The sequence below is a fragment of the Pyrus communis genome, chromosome 16 (genome assembly GCF_963583255.1).
Source record: "Pyrus communis chromosome 16, drPyrComm1.1, whole genome shotgun sequence".
NCBI classification, from domain to species: domain Eukaryota; kingdom Viridiplantae; phylum Streptophyta; class Magnoliopsida; order Rosales; family Rosaceae; genus Pyrus; species Pyrus communis.
In genome coordinates, this window is record NC_084818.1 from 1,640,253 (window position 1) to 1,657,493 (window position 17,241).

A 17,241-nucleotide genomic window follows, 5' to 3' on the forward strand; every position below is an offset into this window, starting at 1 on the left:
AATATTCGACACTAATTTTTGCACTGTATTTTTTAACAAATGATGTGATACCAGTCAAATTTTAATTTATTTTAAGTTGAAATCTGATTAATAATTATAATAAATTTAGGAAAGTGTTATTGGCACTCAAAAATTATCATTCTACACTCCTCACAAGTGTATTTTTTTTTTTTAAATATAAAAAGTTTGAAGTGTAGAATAAAAATTTTAGAGTACCAATAACAATTTCTTAAATTTCTATAGTTCAAAACATGTCATATTATTTAGTACATAAATTAAGTATACATAGCACCACCCAGATTATTTAATTGTCTTTGGAATAAAAACAAGTCGCTTCACCGGTTAGATAGATCTATAAGTATATTTGTCATTTCTGTAATTGGCAAATAAGTACATCGATCTAACCTCGAAATTGCATCCAATTTGATTTCCAAATTTTAAAAATAAAACTAGTGAAATGGCTTCAAAACTTTGAGTTTTGACAATAAAGACAAAATAAAGGATAAAGTGAATATTACCAGAATTGACATTTTAGTATAAAAATGTGATTTTTCGTTAAAATTCTCAATTTTAAAAATATTATCTTAAATCATTTTCAATACCTTATCTTTGTGATTTTGATTATCTTTATTGACTTGACCATATCATCTCTAAGTCGACAAACTTATATCTAAAAATCGTTTAATCGTTTAAATACGCATTAGAATTAATGACACGAGTCACACATAATGAATGCTAAAATTATTCTAATAATTCTTCACTTGCTACTCAAACTTGAATATTAAATTGTAATTTTCCATGTGTTTACTTGCTCATAATAAATAAATATTAATACGTGTTTCACATTAAAATCTTAAGAATTCACATAAAAGGAAAATTATATCAACTAGGACCGGAGAAGATAATTTATTGAACTCTCATTTCTTCACCCTGGGGATTTCTTTTCTTATACCACGCAAAATAAATAAGCATGTCATACTCATTGTGATACTTTTAGGGAAGTGATATCCACACATTTTTAAAAATTTTGATCGTCGGATCAGATGAATTAAAGAAGATCAAATGACAAAAATTAACAAAAGATGTGTAAGAAGTAAAAAAATGATGTGTGGATAGCACACCCCTACCTTTATAGTCCCTAAAACCGTCTTTCAGTTTCATAATTGTAGATGACCAATTTCTCGTTTGTGAAGTGTTTTTAAATAACTGAAACTGTTTGTAGAAAATGTTTTAAAACAAATCCTTGGTAAAAATACAATTTAATCTTAAAAAAATACTTGAATTACTTCTTACAAAAAATACATAACTGGTACTTGCCAAAATGATTTCTTCTAAAAACACTTTCAATTATTTGAAAGTATTTTCCAAACGAGTATAAAAGATTTTCAATTTGATTGGTGTTTGACAAATACAAAAAAATTCGGTGTTTTCTATTTAATAATACGTAAGTTTTGTTCTTATTTGAATATACATGCATATTAAAATCTGGGCAGTTGCGCCTGCTTAGCCACAGAATCCCAGTACGGCTGGGATCACACAGAGAAAAGGAACCGACGGACGAACAAGCCCACATGTTTCCAAGACGCAGAGACGTGAGCCATGACGACATACGGACTCCGACCTACACCACACCAAATCTCTCCCTCCCTGTCTCTCTCTCATAAATCCACAACTTCTTGACTCGCAGTTGCAAATTTTGCAACCATTTCTTTCGTTTATTCGAGGAAAAAAAGGGACTAAAAGCTCAGCCATTCTCTCTCCTCTCTTTCTCTGTCTAAACCCACGCTTTGTCAGTCTCTAATGCACCATAAACTCGGAGCCCATCACCAGCCGAGTGCAAAGACTCCATCTTTTTCTTTCAAGAAAATTAGAAGAACTAAAAAATAAACAAATTCAAGAAATTAAATTCTGGGTTTTGCAAAAAGGACATTGAAGATTTCGGGTTTCTTGGGTTTCCTGGTTAGTCCAAAACCCCTTAATTTTTAATTATTATTTTTCATTGCAATTTTTATTATATTATTATATGTAAAGTTGTTTGATTGGTCTTGAATTGCTTTGCTTCATCTGTTTTTCTTCCACCAAATATTTTAACTTTACGTCGCTGTTAAACACAAGGCAAATACGTGATTGTTGTCGTATTATTTTAACGTGTCGTCGCATGTCGAATTTACCTCAACAATTTGCACATCTTCCCTTCGTAGTTTCAAATATGCACACTGTTTGATTGAATTTCCGGACATTCTTTCTAACTTGGACAGCTGAGTGACAAATTGGGTTGTTTTTATAGGACCTATTGCTTTGGTGTTTTGCTTTCTGTGAAGTAATGGCCTAAGAGGAGGAGGAGGACATCCTGTTCTCGGGCCATTCGAGTGGTTAAGAGCGTTTACTCTTGCACCCGAAACCCAAGATCCTGAGTTTGAACCCATTTTTCCAGTATCGCTTGTATCAAAGCAAAACAAAAAGGTATATGCCCTTTAATTCTTTGGACTAAGTTGATGTTAAGAATCTTCAAGTTTGCATTTTTTTTTTCAATATTTCCCCCAAGATTTTGTTAATTTGTGTTTCTGGGGTTATCTGATTGTTTCTTGTTGTATGTTCTTGCATTGTGTAACTGCAGAGTTAATTAAAGCATGATGGAGGATTTGTGGAATGCGTTTTGTGGGGAATCCGGTCTTTCGGATGAAGCTGGAAGGGCATTCACTTTAACTCTTCAGTCTGTGTTTCATCCTTCTTCATGCATCAATCATGTGTCGATAATTGGGTTTGACATTTTGCTTCTAGCAATGCTCTTGTTCATCATGTTTCAAAAGTCCTCGTCGAAATCACTTCACATTCCAGCCCGATATCAAGGCTTTTCGGGTTTGCAGATAGCCTCTGCGGTTGTCAATGGCTGCCTTGGAATCGTGTACTTGGGGTTGGGAGTCTGGATTCTGGAAGAGAGCCTGAGGATTACTGGTACTGCTTTGCCTTTGAATTGGTGGCTACTTTCGTTGTTTCAAGGGTTCACATGGTTGGTAGTTGGTTTAACTGTAAGCATCCGCGGAAGAAAGCTTCCAAGGAAGCCGTCAAGATTGTTGTCTATCCTTGCATTCTTGTTTTCTGGAGTCGTCTGCGCTGCATCGCTCTTTGCTGCCATTTTCAGAAAAGAATTGTCAGTAAAGACTGTATTAGATATATTGTCTTTCCCAGGAGCAACATTGTTGTTGTTATGTGTGTATAAGGGGAGTAAATATGGAGATGGTGACGAGAGCATCACCGCAACTGGCCTTTATACGCCTCTGAATGGTGAGCCCAACGGGGGCATCTGTAAAAGTGATCATGTTACGCCGTTTAGCAAAGCTGGATTTTTCAATAAGGCCACAATCTGGTGGCTGAACTCACTGATGAAAAAGGGTAGGGAGAAAACGCTAGAGGAAGAAGATATACCCAAGCTGCGTGAGGAAGATCGAGCAGAAAGTTGCTATTTGCAGTACTTGGAGCAGTTGAACAAACAGAAACAAATCGAATCTTCTTCTCAACCTTCAGTACTAAGAACAATAGTCATGTGCCACTGGAAAGACATTTTACTGTCTGGCTTCTTTGCTTTGCTAAAGGTACTCACCGTCTCTGCTTGTCCACTGGTTCTTAACTCCTTCATATTGGTTGCCGAGGGAAAAGGAAGCTTCAAATACGAAGGTTATGCGTTAGCCGCAGCACTTTTCCTTTCAAAGATCACGGAATCCATTTCACAACGGCAGTGGTACTTACGATCCAGGCTTATTGGTGTGAAAATCAAGTCTTTACTCACATCGGCCATTTACAAGAAGCAATTGAGATTATCGAATGCTGCTAAGTTGACACACTCAGGCGGGGAGATAATGAATTATGTTACAGTGGATGCTTATAGGATCGGAGAGTTCCCATATTGGTTCCACCAAACTTGGACGACTAGCCTCCAGCTCTGTCTTGCGTTGGTGATTCTTTTCCGTGCAGTTGGCCTGGCTACAATTGCAGCGTTGGTGGTGATAGTTTTGACAGTGATTTGCAATGCTCCACTTGCCAAGTTACAACATAAGTTTCAGTCTAAGCTTATGGTGGCACAAGACGAAAGACTGAAGGCTAGTTCCGAGGCTCTTGTGAACATGAAGGTGTTGAAGTTATATGCATGGGAAACTCATTTCAAGAAAGCGATAGAGAGGTTAAGGAAGGAGGAGCACAAATGGTTATCTGCAGTGCAGTATAGAAAAGCATATAATACCTATCTCTTTTGGTCGTCCCCTGTTTTGGTGTCCGCTGCAACCTTTGGGGCATGTTATTTTCTCAAGGTTCCGTTGCATGCAAACAATGTTTTTACATTCGTAGCAACTTTACGCCTTGTTCAGGATCCCATTAGATTGATTCCTGAGGTTATTGGGGTTGTCATTCAAGCGAAGGTTGCATTTGAACGTGTTGTGAAATTCCTTGAGGCACCAGAACTGCAGACTTCAAATGTCCAGAAGAGGAACATGGAGAATGTATCCCACTCCATTGTCATTAAGTCGGCTGATTTTTCATGGGTGGAGAATATTTCGAAGCCCACTCTGAGAAACATAAACTTAGAGGTTAGTCCTGGTGAAAAGGTTGCTATATGTGGAGAAGTCGGCTCAGGCAAATCAAGCCTTTTAGCTGCAATTCTTGGGGAAATTCCAAATGTTCGAGGAAATGTAAGTTGCCGCTTTACTTTCCCTGGATAGCTAACAATTACGATTCAATATTGTGCAGAGACTCTCAACAGATATCACTTTTCACCTTATGTAAGTATCATCTTTAATTTCTCTTCTTGACTTTCAGATTCAAGTTTTTGGGAAGACTGCATATGTTTCTCAAACAGCATGGATTCAGACAGGGACGATCCAAGAAAATATTTTGTTTGGTTCTCTTATGGATACTGAAAGATACCGAGAAACACTGGAGAGGTGTTCACTCGTAAAGGACCTTGAGCTGCTTCCCTATGGCGACCTTACTGAAATAGGGGAGAGAGGGGTCAATCTGAGCGGTGGTCAGAAGCAGCGAATCCAACTTGCCCGTGCTCTCTATCAGAATGCTGATATATATCTCTTGGATGATCCATTCAGTGCTGTTGATGCACATACTGCTACAAACTTATTCAATGTAAGTACTCTATCCTAACATTGGCAGTGCCTTGTTGATTATCGTCTGGCTTTTAGTGCTAACTTGTACATTGGCAGGAATATGTTATGGAAGCACTTTCAGGGAAGACGGTTTTACTTGTGACCCATCAAGTTGATTTCCTGCCTGCATTTGATTCTGTTTTGGTTAGTCTACTTTTAACTCTAGGCTATTCGGATTTTTATTCATCGCTATTTTCATAGCAGAAGCGGTTTTTCCAAGAATAACTTCTAATTAACTTTTTTTTCAGTTGATGTTAGATGGGGAAATCCTACAAGCAGCTCCTTATCACCATCTATTGGCCTCAAGCCAAGAATTTCAGGATCTTGTGAATGCACACAAAGAAACTGCTGGTTCTGAAAGGCTTGCAGATGCCACTGCGGCCCAAACTGGAATATCGTCCAGAGAGATTAAGAAGACATATGTAGAAAAGCAACTCAAACCAGAAAGAGGTGACCAATTGATTAAACGAGAAGAGAGAGAAACAGGAGAACTAGGTGTGAAGCCGTTCATACTGTATTTGAAGCAGAAGAATGGATTCTTGTACTTCTCAGTGGCGGTTCTTTTACACTTAATTTTCGTTATGAGTCAGATAGGGCAGAACTCTTGGATGGCTGCTAACGTTGACAATCCCAATGTTAGCACATTGCGATTGATTGTGGTTTACTTGTTGATTGGATTTTGCGCAACATTTGTTTTACTGTTCAGATCTATTTTAACAGTTATTTTGGGTCTTGAGGCATCTCAGTCTTTGTTCTCACAGCTACTGAGTTCCCTTTTCCGTGCACCCATGTCTTTTTATGACTCAACACCTCTGGGAAGGATACTTAGTCGGGTATGCATTTCAAACAGAAAGTGTGCTTATAGATTAGTAAGCATTCAACGAACTAACATCTTTTTGCGTTGCTTTTTTTTCTTTTTTTTTGGTAGGTTTCATCTGATCTGAGCATTGTAGATCTTGATATTCCGTTCAACCTAATCTTTGCGTGTGGGGCTACTATGAACGCTTATTCCAATCTAGGAGTACTGGCTGTTGTTACCTGGCAAGTCCTGTTTGTCTCCATACCGATGATCTATGTGGCAATTTCCCTACAGGTAATGCCGTACCAAGTTCTTTTATTCCTTATACTAGGAAGAATCTGTATTCGTTCAACTGGCTGCATGATTCTATCAAAGTGTTATGTGTTATGATGTTTCTCTCTATTAGAAATTGAGGAAAAATCGGAACTTGAAACTGAAATAGCAAAGTAATTTACTTCTTCCGAAATAACATCTGTGGATATGCCATTTCTTGTTTTCAGAAATACTACTTTTCGACTGGAAAAGAGTTGATGCGAATCAATGGCACAACTAAGTCCCTTGTAGCGAACCATGTAGCAGAGTCGGTGTCAGGAGCGATTACAATAAGAGCTTTCCATGAAGAAGAGCGGTTCTTGGAGAAGAACTTTGATCTCATTGACACAAATGCTAGTCCTTATTTCCACAGTTTTGCAGCGAATGAATGGTTGATCCTACGGCTAGAATTTATAAGCGCAACCGTTCTTTCTTCTGCAGCACTCTGTATGACTTTGCTTCCTCCTGGAACTTTCAGCGCTGGTAAGTTTTCCGAACTTTGATAAAAGGGAAAAGAATCCTGACATTCTCAGTGTTGCAATCTTCTGAGTAATTTTGACAGCTCTTATATATGTAGTATGACTTCAAACTATCAACACTTATAGCAATTACCGTGTCACTGCAGGATTCATCGGAATGGCACTTTCTTATGGTCTTTCATTGAACGTTTCCTTGATGTTTTCAATTCAGAACCAGTGCAGCATCGCAAATTACATTATTTCTGTTGAAAGACTAAATCAGTACACGAATATACCGAGTGAAGCCCCTGAAGTAGTAGAAGGAAACCGTCCTCCAACCAATTGGCCCACTGTAGGTAAAGTGGAGATACAAAATTTGCAGGTAAATATTGGTTGATTTAGTGCTAGAACTAGTCAAGGTTTACCTCAAAGAAGCTTACTGAGAATTTTCATATCATAACAGATCAGATATAGGCCCGATACACCACTCGTTCTTCGTGGGATCAGTTGCATTTTTGAAGGAGGACACAAGATTGGTATTGTTGGTCGTACAGGCAGTGGAAAGTCTACTCTCATAGGTGCTCTATTTCGTTTAGTAGAGCCAGCGGGAGGGAAGATTATAGTTGATGGCATTGACATCTCTACAATCGGATTGCATGATCTAAGGTCGCGTTTTGGAATAATACCTCAAGATCCTACCCTTTTCAACGGAACTGTGAGATACAACTTGGATCCCTTGTCTCAACATTCAGATGACGAAATATGGGAGGTATACTGTCGAGTTATATAATGCTTGTTTGCTGTAGTATTCCTTTTTGACTGTTTAATTCAGTATGGTTGAAATTTTGAACTAAGCAACTGACTGACTTATTTGTACGTACTGAAGGTTCTTGGGAAGTGTCAGCTTCGAGAGCCTGTTCAGGAGAAGGAAAGCGGCTTAGACTCCTTAGGTAAGATTTTTGGTGTATCAGTATGGTGGAGAGCGTTTTGTTTTGTGAAATTGTGATCAGCGGTATTAACTGGTGCCCTGTTACTCAGTTGTGGAAGATGGATCAAACTGGAGCATGGGACAAAGGCAATTGTTCTGTTTGGGGCGTGCCCTTTTGAGAAGAAGTCGGGTACTGGTGCTTGATGAAGCAACCGCATCAATTGATAATGCCACTGATACGATTCTTCAGAAAACTATCCGAACTGAATTTGCAGACTGCACTGTGATCACGGTAGCTCACAGGATACCGACTGTGATGGATTGTTCAATGGTTCTTGCCATCAGTGACGGTGAGTTTCACTCTCTCTCTCTCTCTTTCAAAATGCTTCTCGTGATCTCATCCAAGTATACAACATATACCAGTTTTTATTCGTTCATAATTGTTCGAAAAAGAGAGTAACATTGATGAAACACGTTTATCTATTTCAGGACAAATTGTGGAGTATGACGAGCCAATGAACTTGATGAGAAGAGAAGGCTCGCTATTTGGGCAGCTTGTCAAGGAATACTGGTCTCATCTCCAGTCTGCAGAATCGCACTGAAAGTAGCGGTGTTTCATTGTTTCATCTTGCCATTTTGCCACGGCTGGGTAGCAAAGAGATGAAACATAGTGAAAAGGAGGACTGGTGTAAACTATAGAACGTTGCTGGCCCGAAGAAGCGTGTGTATAATCTCTCTACCTTATTTTCTCGAAGGCAATGAAGAATAATCGACTACTTAGTTGAGATCAATAGTAGCACATCAGGTTGCATAAGGTTGTAGGTATCCGTTCCCAGCCACGGCGATGAATGTAATCTAAAACATGGCGATGAATGTAATCTAAAACGCTGATCGTGATTGATGAACTGTATTGTATATATCATGATGCAGAAACTGGTTATGGACATTTCTTGCGCGGCAAGTTGTTGTCAAACGCAAGAGAAGGACAATACATTTTAAAATCAATAAAAGAGAAGTATATAGATCCAATTCGAAAATTGTTACAGCATTTTGCTGCAGTGCAATCGGCTCTTCTTCTAAATTTACGAAAATCGCACATTGTGTTTCTTTCATTCTGTATAACTTCGAAAAAAAAAGAATTTTCCAATTCTGCATCACGCGACTGAGCGCTGATTACAGAAATGCTGATCAGGCTAGTTACGTACTATTAACATCATCTACATTTGCGTTCAAAGGAAAATAAAATTGAAGATTAATCGTAGAGAAGTATACATTCGATTTTATCATGAAAAGAAGTATACATTCAATCTGAAATTGTCTAAAGCATTTGCACCATTCAGCACCTCCCTAAAGTACTAGCTGTAACCTAAAAATAACTATTTTGATCACAAAGGCTCTTATGAGGACTAATTTAAGTTATAAATAACACAGCCTATTATTCGTCTCAAAAGTCCTAGTGTGGATAGGCTGATACTTTCTTACGAATAAAGAGTAACCTATTCACACAAGTCCGTCAACCAGTGAAGTAATAGGTGCCTTCTGGGAGGTCGATAAATTCAGAAGAGCATACTACGTGCCTGCAGGAACAATCGTTTTGTTGTCCTCAAGGTCCTCCAAGCACCGCATTCTCGATGTCCTCTCTGCTCAGTGCATAACTAAATCGCCTCTCCATATCTTTTTCAAGGTTTCCCGGTCCAGTCTTTAGATACCTACATCACCAGTTCAATATTTAGCAGCGGTAATATTTGATATAACAAAAAGGTTCAGAAAAAAGAAACAATTCCACGTGATGATCGCCAAGAAAAAAGGGGAGAGACAGCCATGTGAAAAGGAAAAACTAGAGGTGATGCAGGGTAATACGAACGCTTTCAAGTAATCAGTCCGTTTTCACCTCCATCTTTCCCCACAACCTCAAGCTTCCCGCTTTCAACCATCACCGCCATTTCCTATCGTCTATAACTAACTCATGTCATCAAGCGCACAATCTCATTCGTGAAACTTAGAATGTGATAAGGGGACTTAGACGCATACCCAATCAGGCCAATCCTACAGAAAGCTTTAAACAAACTCTTATATCGTTCCTATTCTACCACAACGTCGACTCCTTTCCCATTTTTTCCGTGAATCCACACTAGTGCCAGGAATCCCAGTGGCATCCACCATCATTACCTCCAATTCAACCGGCCAACTGAATCAAGTTAACACAGTAAACCACTCACTTACCGAAACTGGAAGCCATAAATGGACCAAAGGCATGAAAGACTCATAGAGGCCCTAGCGAAAATCCGCTTCTATCGGAGTATACCATCCACAAATTGTCCACTCTACTTTCACTACATTTGTCTACTCCTTCCTCTATAAAATCCAGTATCCAATTCAATCGCACAGCAACCCGACTCATATCGCAACAAAACAAAATGTAAATTCTAAAACCTAACACACAATCTAATTAAATTCATCATCTTTTCTCTATAAATTAACTCTAAACCCCTAACTAAGCCACCAAATCAATCCATCAGCCAAAAATTCAGCCAACATATACATATACCGATATACGTGTGTGTGTGCGTACAGCAGAAATGGCAGAAACCCAGAAGAGAAAACAGAAAACCAACCTCACATACAAATCGGTGATGTCGAGCGAGAGCTGGGCGTGCCACTCGGGCTTCTCCACCAGCCAAACCGCCCGGTCCTCTTTGCTCTGGTAAAACCCCAAGTTCCTCAGCCAGGCCTCGATGCAGGGGAGGCTGTGGGCGTACAGCGGCTTCTTCTTGTCCGGCAGCTTCTTCAGCCACTCGTCCTCCGGCGCCGACGGGAGCTCCTCGTCTTCCTCCGCCTCGGAAGGCTTTGAAAATACCGAGACCGAAATCTTTCTGGAAGAGTGAGTGAGGGGATACGGTGGGCGTTTGGGTGAAAGTGAAGGGTAAGGAGTTGGATATTTTGGGAAAGTTGAGGAGGCGATGGAAGAGAAGACGATGAACTTGGTGAGAGAAATGGCGGACATGTTGGGACTCTGTTGTAATTTTGCAACTTTTGGGGGGTTGGATTTTAGAGAGAGAAAGTTTGCAGCTTTCGGGTTTGAAGAGAGAGAAAGTTTGGAACAGAGCTCATTATCTTCTCCATGTTTGGAGTTCGGGAGAGGATAGAGCACGGCGATAAAATGTATACCTTTTTTTTCTTTCAACTAAAAAAATAAAAATAATTGAGATGGGTCGATTGGCCCAAATCAGCCATGTGGGCTAGGGCGTAGGCCTTTATGGGCCTCTTTTAACCTTTTAATGATCCGTATATGTATTGAGTTTATCTTCGGTAGTCCAGTCTATTCAAGTGGTTCGACCGTATAAGCAATCATCACGGTTTGATTTTTTAGAGTAATGTTTCGTTTGGATGTACTTTTAAAATGACTGAAAGCGTTTTTAGATAAAATGTTTTTGGGTTCCAAAAGCACCTTAAGTGTTTTTTCAGGATTTACTTGCATTTTTATTAAGAATAGGTTTCAAAAACATTTTCACCAAAAACACTTTCAGTTATTTTAAAAGCATATCCAAAAGAGTCATTAATCTTTACTATTTAGTTTCCGAACTTCTTAGTAGTCCCAGCCTGTTGAAGAAAATTTGGTACATAATGTGCTATCTAACATTCTGTCTAGTTTTTCTTCTCACCTAAGGATCATTTGCACCATTGTGTTTCTCCTAAAAGCAACGGGTTCATTTGAAAATATTTTTAAAATAACTGAAATCGCTTTTAGATAAAATATTGGTTCTAAACCAACGATTTGCGATTTGGTGACTGGTATGTTCTCAAATTGTGATTCAGTTGCTGTGAGGTTTAATTTGGTTGTTCTGTTTTTGCCCCTTTGGTTGTTCTATTCTTGAAGTGATATTTTAAGGTTCACTTGCATTTTTACTAAATATTAGTTCTAAAAACATTTTTACAAAATACACTTTCAATTATTTTAAAAGTAATTACAAACGAGCTCGACATTGTTTGCAAAAAGTAATTTTCTTATAAGCATATTGAACAGCATATCTATTCATAATACTTTTGGAAAACACTTTCATTCAAATCATGTTGAAATTTTTGTTAAAAACCATGTGTTTTTTTTCAAGTGAAGAAGTACTTCAAATATTTTTACTTTTTCAACTGATGTCAAAAGCTCTTTTAACCAATTTAGAAGCAGTCCAAACAGGTCCTTGATCAGATTAAAACATTTCCTTTACCGCCAAAATTTGGTTTCCCGCTTAAGCATCTACCGCATCGTCGTTTTTCTCCTAAAACGACTGCGCATTGGGTTTACTGTTCCTTAATTCCGCATTTGCATCTCCGTTCTTCTCTGCAGCCAAAGTCCGTCTCTTTCTCCTACTGCAAATGCGATGGCATCTGATCGGAGCTCCGGCGACCCAATCGCCGACTACGGCAAAACGCAGCGCATCGTCCTCCTCCTAGACCTCAACCCACTCCTCCACCTCCAAAACCCAGCTCCATTTCTCAAAGCCCTCCTCGCCGCCGTCAAAACCATCCTCTCTTTCCCTCCTCTCTCCGCCTCTCTCTTCGCCTTCAGACCCTTCTTCTCCTCCCTCTCTCCGCTGGTCTCCTCCTCCAAGCTCCCCACTTCTCTCTCCCTCTCTTTCCACCTCCCCGGCCCCACTTTCAATTCCCTCTCCCAAACCCTCAATTCCCTCCCCGCATTTCGCCGCGACTCGGCATCGCCGCCCCGGGCTTCGTGCTTCGCCGCCTCCTTGCGCCAGCTCGTGCACGACTACGCCTGGGACTCCGTGATCTGCGATCCAATGACAGGTATGTTCTCGAATAGTGATTCAGTTGCCGTGAGGTCTAATTTGGTAATTCTGTTTTCGCCCGTCTGCGTGTCTGCAAACTGTTTGACGGAATTCCTGAATGTGGGTGTGGGTGTGGGTGACGAGTCTTTGGAAAATGTGAATGCGTTTTCTGAGAGATTTCGGGGTTTCTTTGAGAATGTGAACGATGCATTTCTGAGTAGAGATATTCAATGTAGCTGGGTTGATGTCAGGTATGAATTAGAATGTGGTGAGGGTAAGGTTGGGAACGATGAGGATAAGACGAGATTTGGGTTTTTCGAGAGTGGGGTTAGGAGTTTGGGATGGGGATTTTGCTCGACTGGTTCGATTATTCTTGGTTCTGCTCTTGTTCCTTTTGGTTTGATTTATCCCGAGATTGGGATTTCATCCAAGTTTTTCGGTTGTGATGATAGTCATAAGAAAGTCAATGCGCAGTTGAGTCTCGAGATCTTAGATGTAAGTGGGAAGCTTTTGGAATGCAAGTTTTGTGATCTTCAATTGGTTGATTTGAAGATGTTGCCTAGAAATGCAGCTGATGATGCTTTCTTTTCCCTAGAAATCCTAAATTCACAAACAAAAGGTGGTAAACTGAAAGAATTGTTCTGGGGGAATTTCGGCAAAGGCGTGACAAAGTTCCAGGTTAAGGCTTTGCAAAAGTACAATGAGTTTTCGAATTTCAAGGGCCCCTTATCTGATCCTCTCCTTGTCTGTGATGTTTCGGAAAAACCTGGTGAAGATGGAAAAGAAAGTTCTGGTAATTATTATGCAGATAAGGTTCTAGAAATGCTAGCAGTGGACTTGGGAGAGAATGCGAACAGAAAATCAGCTCCCATTTGGCAGATTCTCTTGAGTTTCTTATATAGGAATGTTCACGGAGCATTAGTGTCCCTTTCAAGTGACAGTGGTGTATCGTCTACAGGAATTCTCAAACCTTTCACAGTTTCCTCGGCTCTGCTGTTTATTGTGGATGAAGGATTTCACCCTCAGACAAAAGTGCATGATATTGGTGGAGCAAAAGCAGACCAATTAAGTCCAAAGATGAAGAATAAGATTTGCGATCCGAATGCTGATTTGGACCAAACTGGGCCATCTAATAAGCATTCTGCTGGCAAGGAGGGAAGGAAGCGGAACAACAAAAGAAATTCACCTTTGCTACAAGATCTCACATGGAGTGCCTTCTGCAAGGCAGCATTTGAACACTCAGAGATAGGTTTGGAAGAGGTTTACTTTGCCAGGGAATGTTATAACTCAAAAAAAATGAGATTTCTGAAATGCTGGATGAAACAGATTAAAAAGTCTAGTGATTGTGGCCTAATAGTGAAGAAAGAATCCCAGATAGACCAGCTCAATAAAAAAGAGATGGACAATAGGTTGGATAGCTTACACCAAGAAAGTGAGCAGCCAATTTCTTCATCTCCTTCCATTAGAGAAAATTCTTTGACTGTGGCTTCTGGTATACAAGATGAAGCTGCTTTGGAATTTAGATCAGAAACGTCGGAAGCTTTTTTCAGTAGTCTATCCAGCAAGATACAACAGGGACTTGAATATGAAGCAGTAGACTTGGGGGCTTTGGCATATCGGCTTGTGAATTCATCTGTGTATTGGTTAAATAAAAAGCAGGAAACAGAAGCGCTTTCAGAGAGTCAATCGTCCCTTGTAAAGTCTGGTGCTACTGATGATGTGGTTGCTGCTGAGGTGTTAAAACTTCTACTCAGAGATCCCAAGGATATCACTGCAAAGCAGAAAAGCTCCGGCCCATCTGTTAAAGCATCTGATTCAGAATCCGAAGGACTTACTTCTGGAAAAATAGTTCGAGAGTATCCTTTTTCATTTATATCTGAACTGTCTTCTGTATTATGCATTTATATCTTAACTGTCTCCAATTACATTTACACTTTTCCTTCACCTAGTACTAGATATGAATTGCAGATATTTTTCCGGATGGAGGTATTACAATCAGAGGTTGGTGCAAGTATTGCAGAATCTATGAAACAGAAGTTTGTAAAACAGATTTGCTCGTTTTTGGAGAAAATTCGATGTCATCTGGAGGGCTTCTTTGGTGACTGGAGTGTAGATGATTATGTTGAAAAGATCATAAAAAGCAGGTAATAAATCTATACCAGAGTTGAAACCCCCTGCCTTTCGTATTATTCTTTACTTTCTATGATGGATGTTTTACTGAGGCGTTATGGCTTTCTCCACACTCATTCAGTCTATCGTTCATATCTCATCAAATACACATTTCCGGTTCCACTGTGTTCCACTTTCCCGTGGGATATTACTACCCATCTAACAAATGCTCTCCTACTTACCTTTGCAGTAATGCTAAATACGGAAAGTAATTATCTTTATAATCTTAGATGAGTTGAGTGTGTTTCCTTATTAGTGTAGATTTGCGGATATAGGCCAGTTATGCGCACATCGTACTCATGTTTTTCTGGACGAGTGAGGAATATGTTTATTCAACTTCTGCTATAGCATATTAGTCTACAGTATGATCCGTGAAACGGAGTTTAAATAATTCATTCCTGCAATTAGTTTTCCTGAAGTACATGTGCAGGCGATGAATTTTTGTTTGAGATGGAAAATTAAGCAGACAGATTAATCTTTGAATTTGGAAATTTTCAGGTACTGTAAGACACTTGAAGATGTGGTTCACAAAATCTATACAAAAATGGATTTGTTGCTGTTTGCTGATGAGGAAGAACTCCCTAATAGTTTACTCAACAGTGAGGATAGCAATCGTTCCTGTAAAGAAAAACCAAAGAGAGACGAAGTGGATGAAAGTTGTAGAATCTGGGACTCATTATCAGCAGAAGGTGAGTCTCTTCATCTGCTGAAAACTGATATTGGAAGACCAAGCGCTGAAGAGATCAAACAAGAGGATGACCATGCTCGCAAGCTTCTTGAAGCTCAAGAGAGGAGAGAGAGGGCTCGGAGATTTGCTTCATCCACAAGAGGGATGCCCGATTTGCAGAGAGTTTGGGCCCCAAAACAGCTGAAACCATTGAAACCAAAGTCAAATCCGCTTCGAAAGCTGTTTAAAAGGAAGGATCATAGAGGTTCATGTGATGACAGAGTATGTGAAACCCCAATGACAGGAATCAAACGTTCATGCTCGCAATGCAGCTGGGATGACGATGAAGATTACCGAGAATACAGTAGACAGCCGTGCGGCTCTGTTACGAAAGCATTGTTCCCGGATGATGACCAGTGAATTGGAACTACATCGAGACAGGGAAAAGCATATACATACCAAAAGCAGCAGAAAAAAACAATTTAAAGTGCAAGCTTCTGTTGTTTAACTCTAATTGTCATTAATTTTGTGTAAAACAGTTCCTTTTTTTTGTGATTTGCAACATGAAATTGTTGGTATCACTGAGCTACTATTCCATTTGTTCAGTTCTAAACATTTCCGAATTCGAACAAAAAAATTATTAATAAAAATGTGTGATTTTTTATTTTCCGGAACCGTCACATCCCTCTTGAATTTTTCATACAAGAGAAACTTCAACTAGGTAATCCGATCTCGTTTTTCGTAGGGCACATGCTATATCATTTGTAGACCACATCTCACCAAAACACAAAATTTTATGTATTTTAGTCCCATCCAACTTTGCATTGGTCTCTTTAATATGCTAGTTGCCCTTAAGTGGCATTCCTACTGAAGTTTTTTCGAAAGATTTGACATTCTATTTGTATGCACTGGATATTAAACATGTGGACCTAAGTGTTTAAAATATTGATATAGTTGGAAATATAAATATGCAAATTTATGGAAATATCAATGAATATATAGATATCGGCTATCTTCGATGAAAATTTACAATGGGGTAAGTATATTAAGTATTAACTCATTCAGATCTAGTCGAAATTAAAGAAAAAATTTATTAAAAAAATTCTAAAGTTTGAAATTTGCAATAGGTTTCAGCAAAATTTTGTAGTTAATTGGTAAATATTGTTGATATTTGTTGTTTTCTTATATCTCGCCGATATAGGATGAAGTTTGCATTTCACCCTTCTTTTCCTTATGGACCCTTAATTTTAAAAATATTTCAACGAAAATATCAACAATGCCGTGAATATTTTAAACATTGGTGACTGGTCTAAACTAAACTTACCCAAACCCACTTTCACATCACCACAATCCAATTCATGAGAGCCGTTACTTGCTAAATGTTGCCCCATACACGAGTCATTAACTCGTTGAGAAAGTGTTTTTAAATAACTGAAACCACTTGAGAAAATAATTTTGAGCTCTAAAAGCACCTGAAGTGTTTCATCAAAGAAGCACTAGTTAAGTGTTTTTGGACGATTAACTTGCATTTTTATTAAAGATTAGTTGTATAAACATTTTTTTTTCTAAAATCGCTTTAGTAATTTGAAAGCACTCCCTAAACGTGTTCTAAATTTTATCTGAAAATTTTTTCGGACTGCGAAATTAAAGCATCGTGATTAGATCGAAGTCCTTGGCCAATGGGCCACCTCAGCTAAAATCCAAGATGTATATAGCAGCCAGGAATTTTGGTTACAAGCATATTCCATGTGGTTTCTATCCACAAACTTCCAAAACGTTCAATTGATGTTAAAACACTTTGTATATCATGTTGTGTTTCCAACACACTAAATGTTTTTGACGATGACAAGTCTGTGTTGATTCCCCACATATTGTTTCATGATTATCTCATCTACGGACTATGCATACAGCTATGACCTTTCATCAGACTTTTTGTCAAATTTGATGGCTTTTTTTCACCTAATTAAGCAGTTAAGGTCA

The 17,241-nt window shown here is 38.9% G+C and overlaps 3 protein-coding genes across 3 annotated transcripts; 2 read left to right on the top strand and 1 right to left on the bottom strand.

Moving 5' to 3' along the window:
* Positions 1-1,521: 1,521 nt before the first annotated feature.
* LOC137720773 (ABC transporter C family member 10) lies at positions 1,522-8,684 on the top strand. The gene is made up of 13 exons (XM_068459888.1): positions 1,522-1,959; positions 2,288-2,463; positions 2,618-4,682; positions 4,810-5,130; positions 5,208-5,294; positions 5,399-5,983; positions 6,079-6,243; positions 6,450-6,744; positions 6,887-7,101; positions 7,183-7,488; positions 7,606-7,669; positions 7,758-7,997; positions 8,137-8,684. The coding sequence occupies exons 3-13, from the start codon at positions 2,631-2,633 to the stop codon at positions 8,247-8,249; spliced, it is 4,443 nt and encodes a 1,480-aa protein (XP_068315989.1). The 5' UTR covers positions 1,522-1,959; positions 2,288-2,463; positions 2,618-2,630; the 3' UTR covers positions 8,250-8,684.
* A 222-nt stretch (positions 8,685-8,906) lies between these two features.
* Positions 8,907-10,792, bottom strand: LOC137720774 (uncharacterized). The gene is made up of 2 exons (XM_068459889.1): positions 10,263-10,792; positions 8,907-9,356 (listed from the first exon to the last, which is right to left on the bottom strand). The coding sequence occupies exons 1-2, from the start codon at positions 10,649-10,651 to the stop codon at positions 9,251-9,253; spliced, it is 495 nt and encodes a 164-aa protein (XP_068315990.1). The 5' UTR covers positions 10,652-10,792; the 3' UTR covers positions 8,907-9,250.
* A 1,228-nt stretch (positions 10,793-12,020) lies between these two features.
* LOC137721070 (uncharacterized) lies at positions 12,021-15,748 on the top strand. Its single transcript, XM_068460192.1, has 3 exons — positions 12,021-14,281; positions 14,381-14,569; positions 15,093-15,748. Exons 1-3 carry the CDS (start codon positions 12,021-12,023, stop codon positions 15,679-15,681), a joined length of 3,039 nt encoding a protein of 1,012 aa, XP_068316293.1. The 3' UTR covers positions 15,682-15,748.
* The last annotated feature ends 1,493 nt before the right edge of the window (positions 15,749-17,241 follow it).

Excerpts from the sequence above, each read along its gene's own strand:
- LOC137720773 (XM_068459888.1), top strand. The coding sequence starts at position 2,631 with ATGATGGAGGATTTGTGGAATGCGTTTTGTGGGGAATCCGGTCTTTCG. Across the intron at positions 6,244-6,449 it reads ATGTGGCAATTTCCCTACAG|AAATACTACTTTTCGACTGG; the intron begins GTAATGCCGTAC and ends TCTTGTTTTCAG. Across the intron at positions 6,745-6,886 it reads TCCTGGAACTTTCAGCGCTG|GATTCATCGGAATGGCACTT; the intron begins GTAAGTTTTCCG and ends GTGTCACTGCAG.
- LOC137720774 (XM_068459889.1), bottom strand. The coding sequence starts at position 10,651 with ATGTCCGCCATTTCTCTCACCAAGTTCATCGTCTTCTCTTCCATCGCC. Across the intron at positions 9,357-10,262 it reads ATCACCGATTTGTATGTGAG|GTATCTAAAGACTGGACCGG; the intron begins GTTGGTTTTCTG and ends CTGGTGATGTAG.
- LOC137721070 (XM_068460192.1), top strand. The coding sequence starts at position 12,021 with ATGGCATCTGATCGGAGCTCCGGCGACCCAATCGCCGACTACGGCAAA. Across the intron at positions 14,282-14,380 it reads TCTGGAAAAATAGTTCGAGA|ATATGAATTGCAGATATTTT; the intron begins GTATCCTTTTTC and ends ACCTAGTACTAG. Across the intron at positions 14,570-15,092 it reads GAAAAGATCATAAAAAGCAG|GTACTGTAAGACACTTGAAG; the intron begins GTAATAAATCTA and ends GGAAATTTTCAG.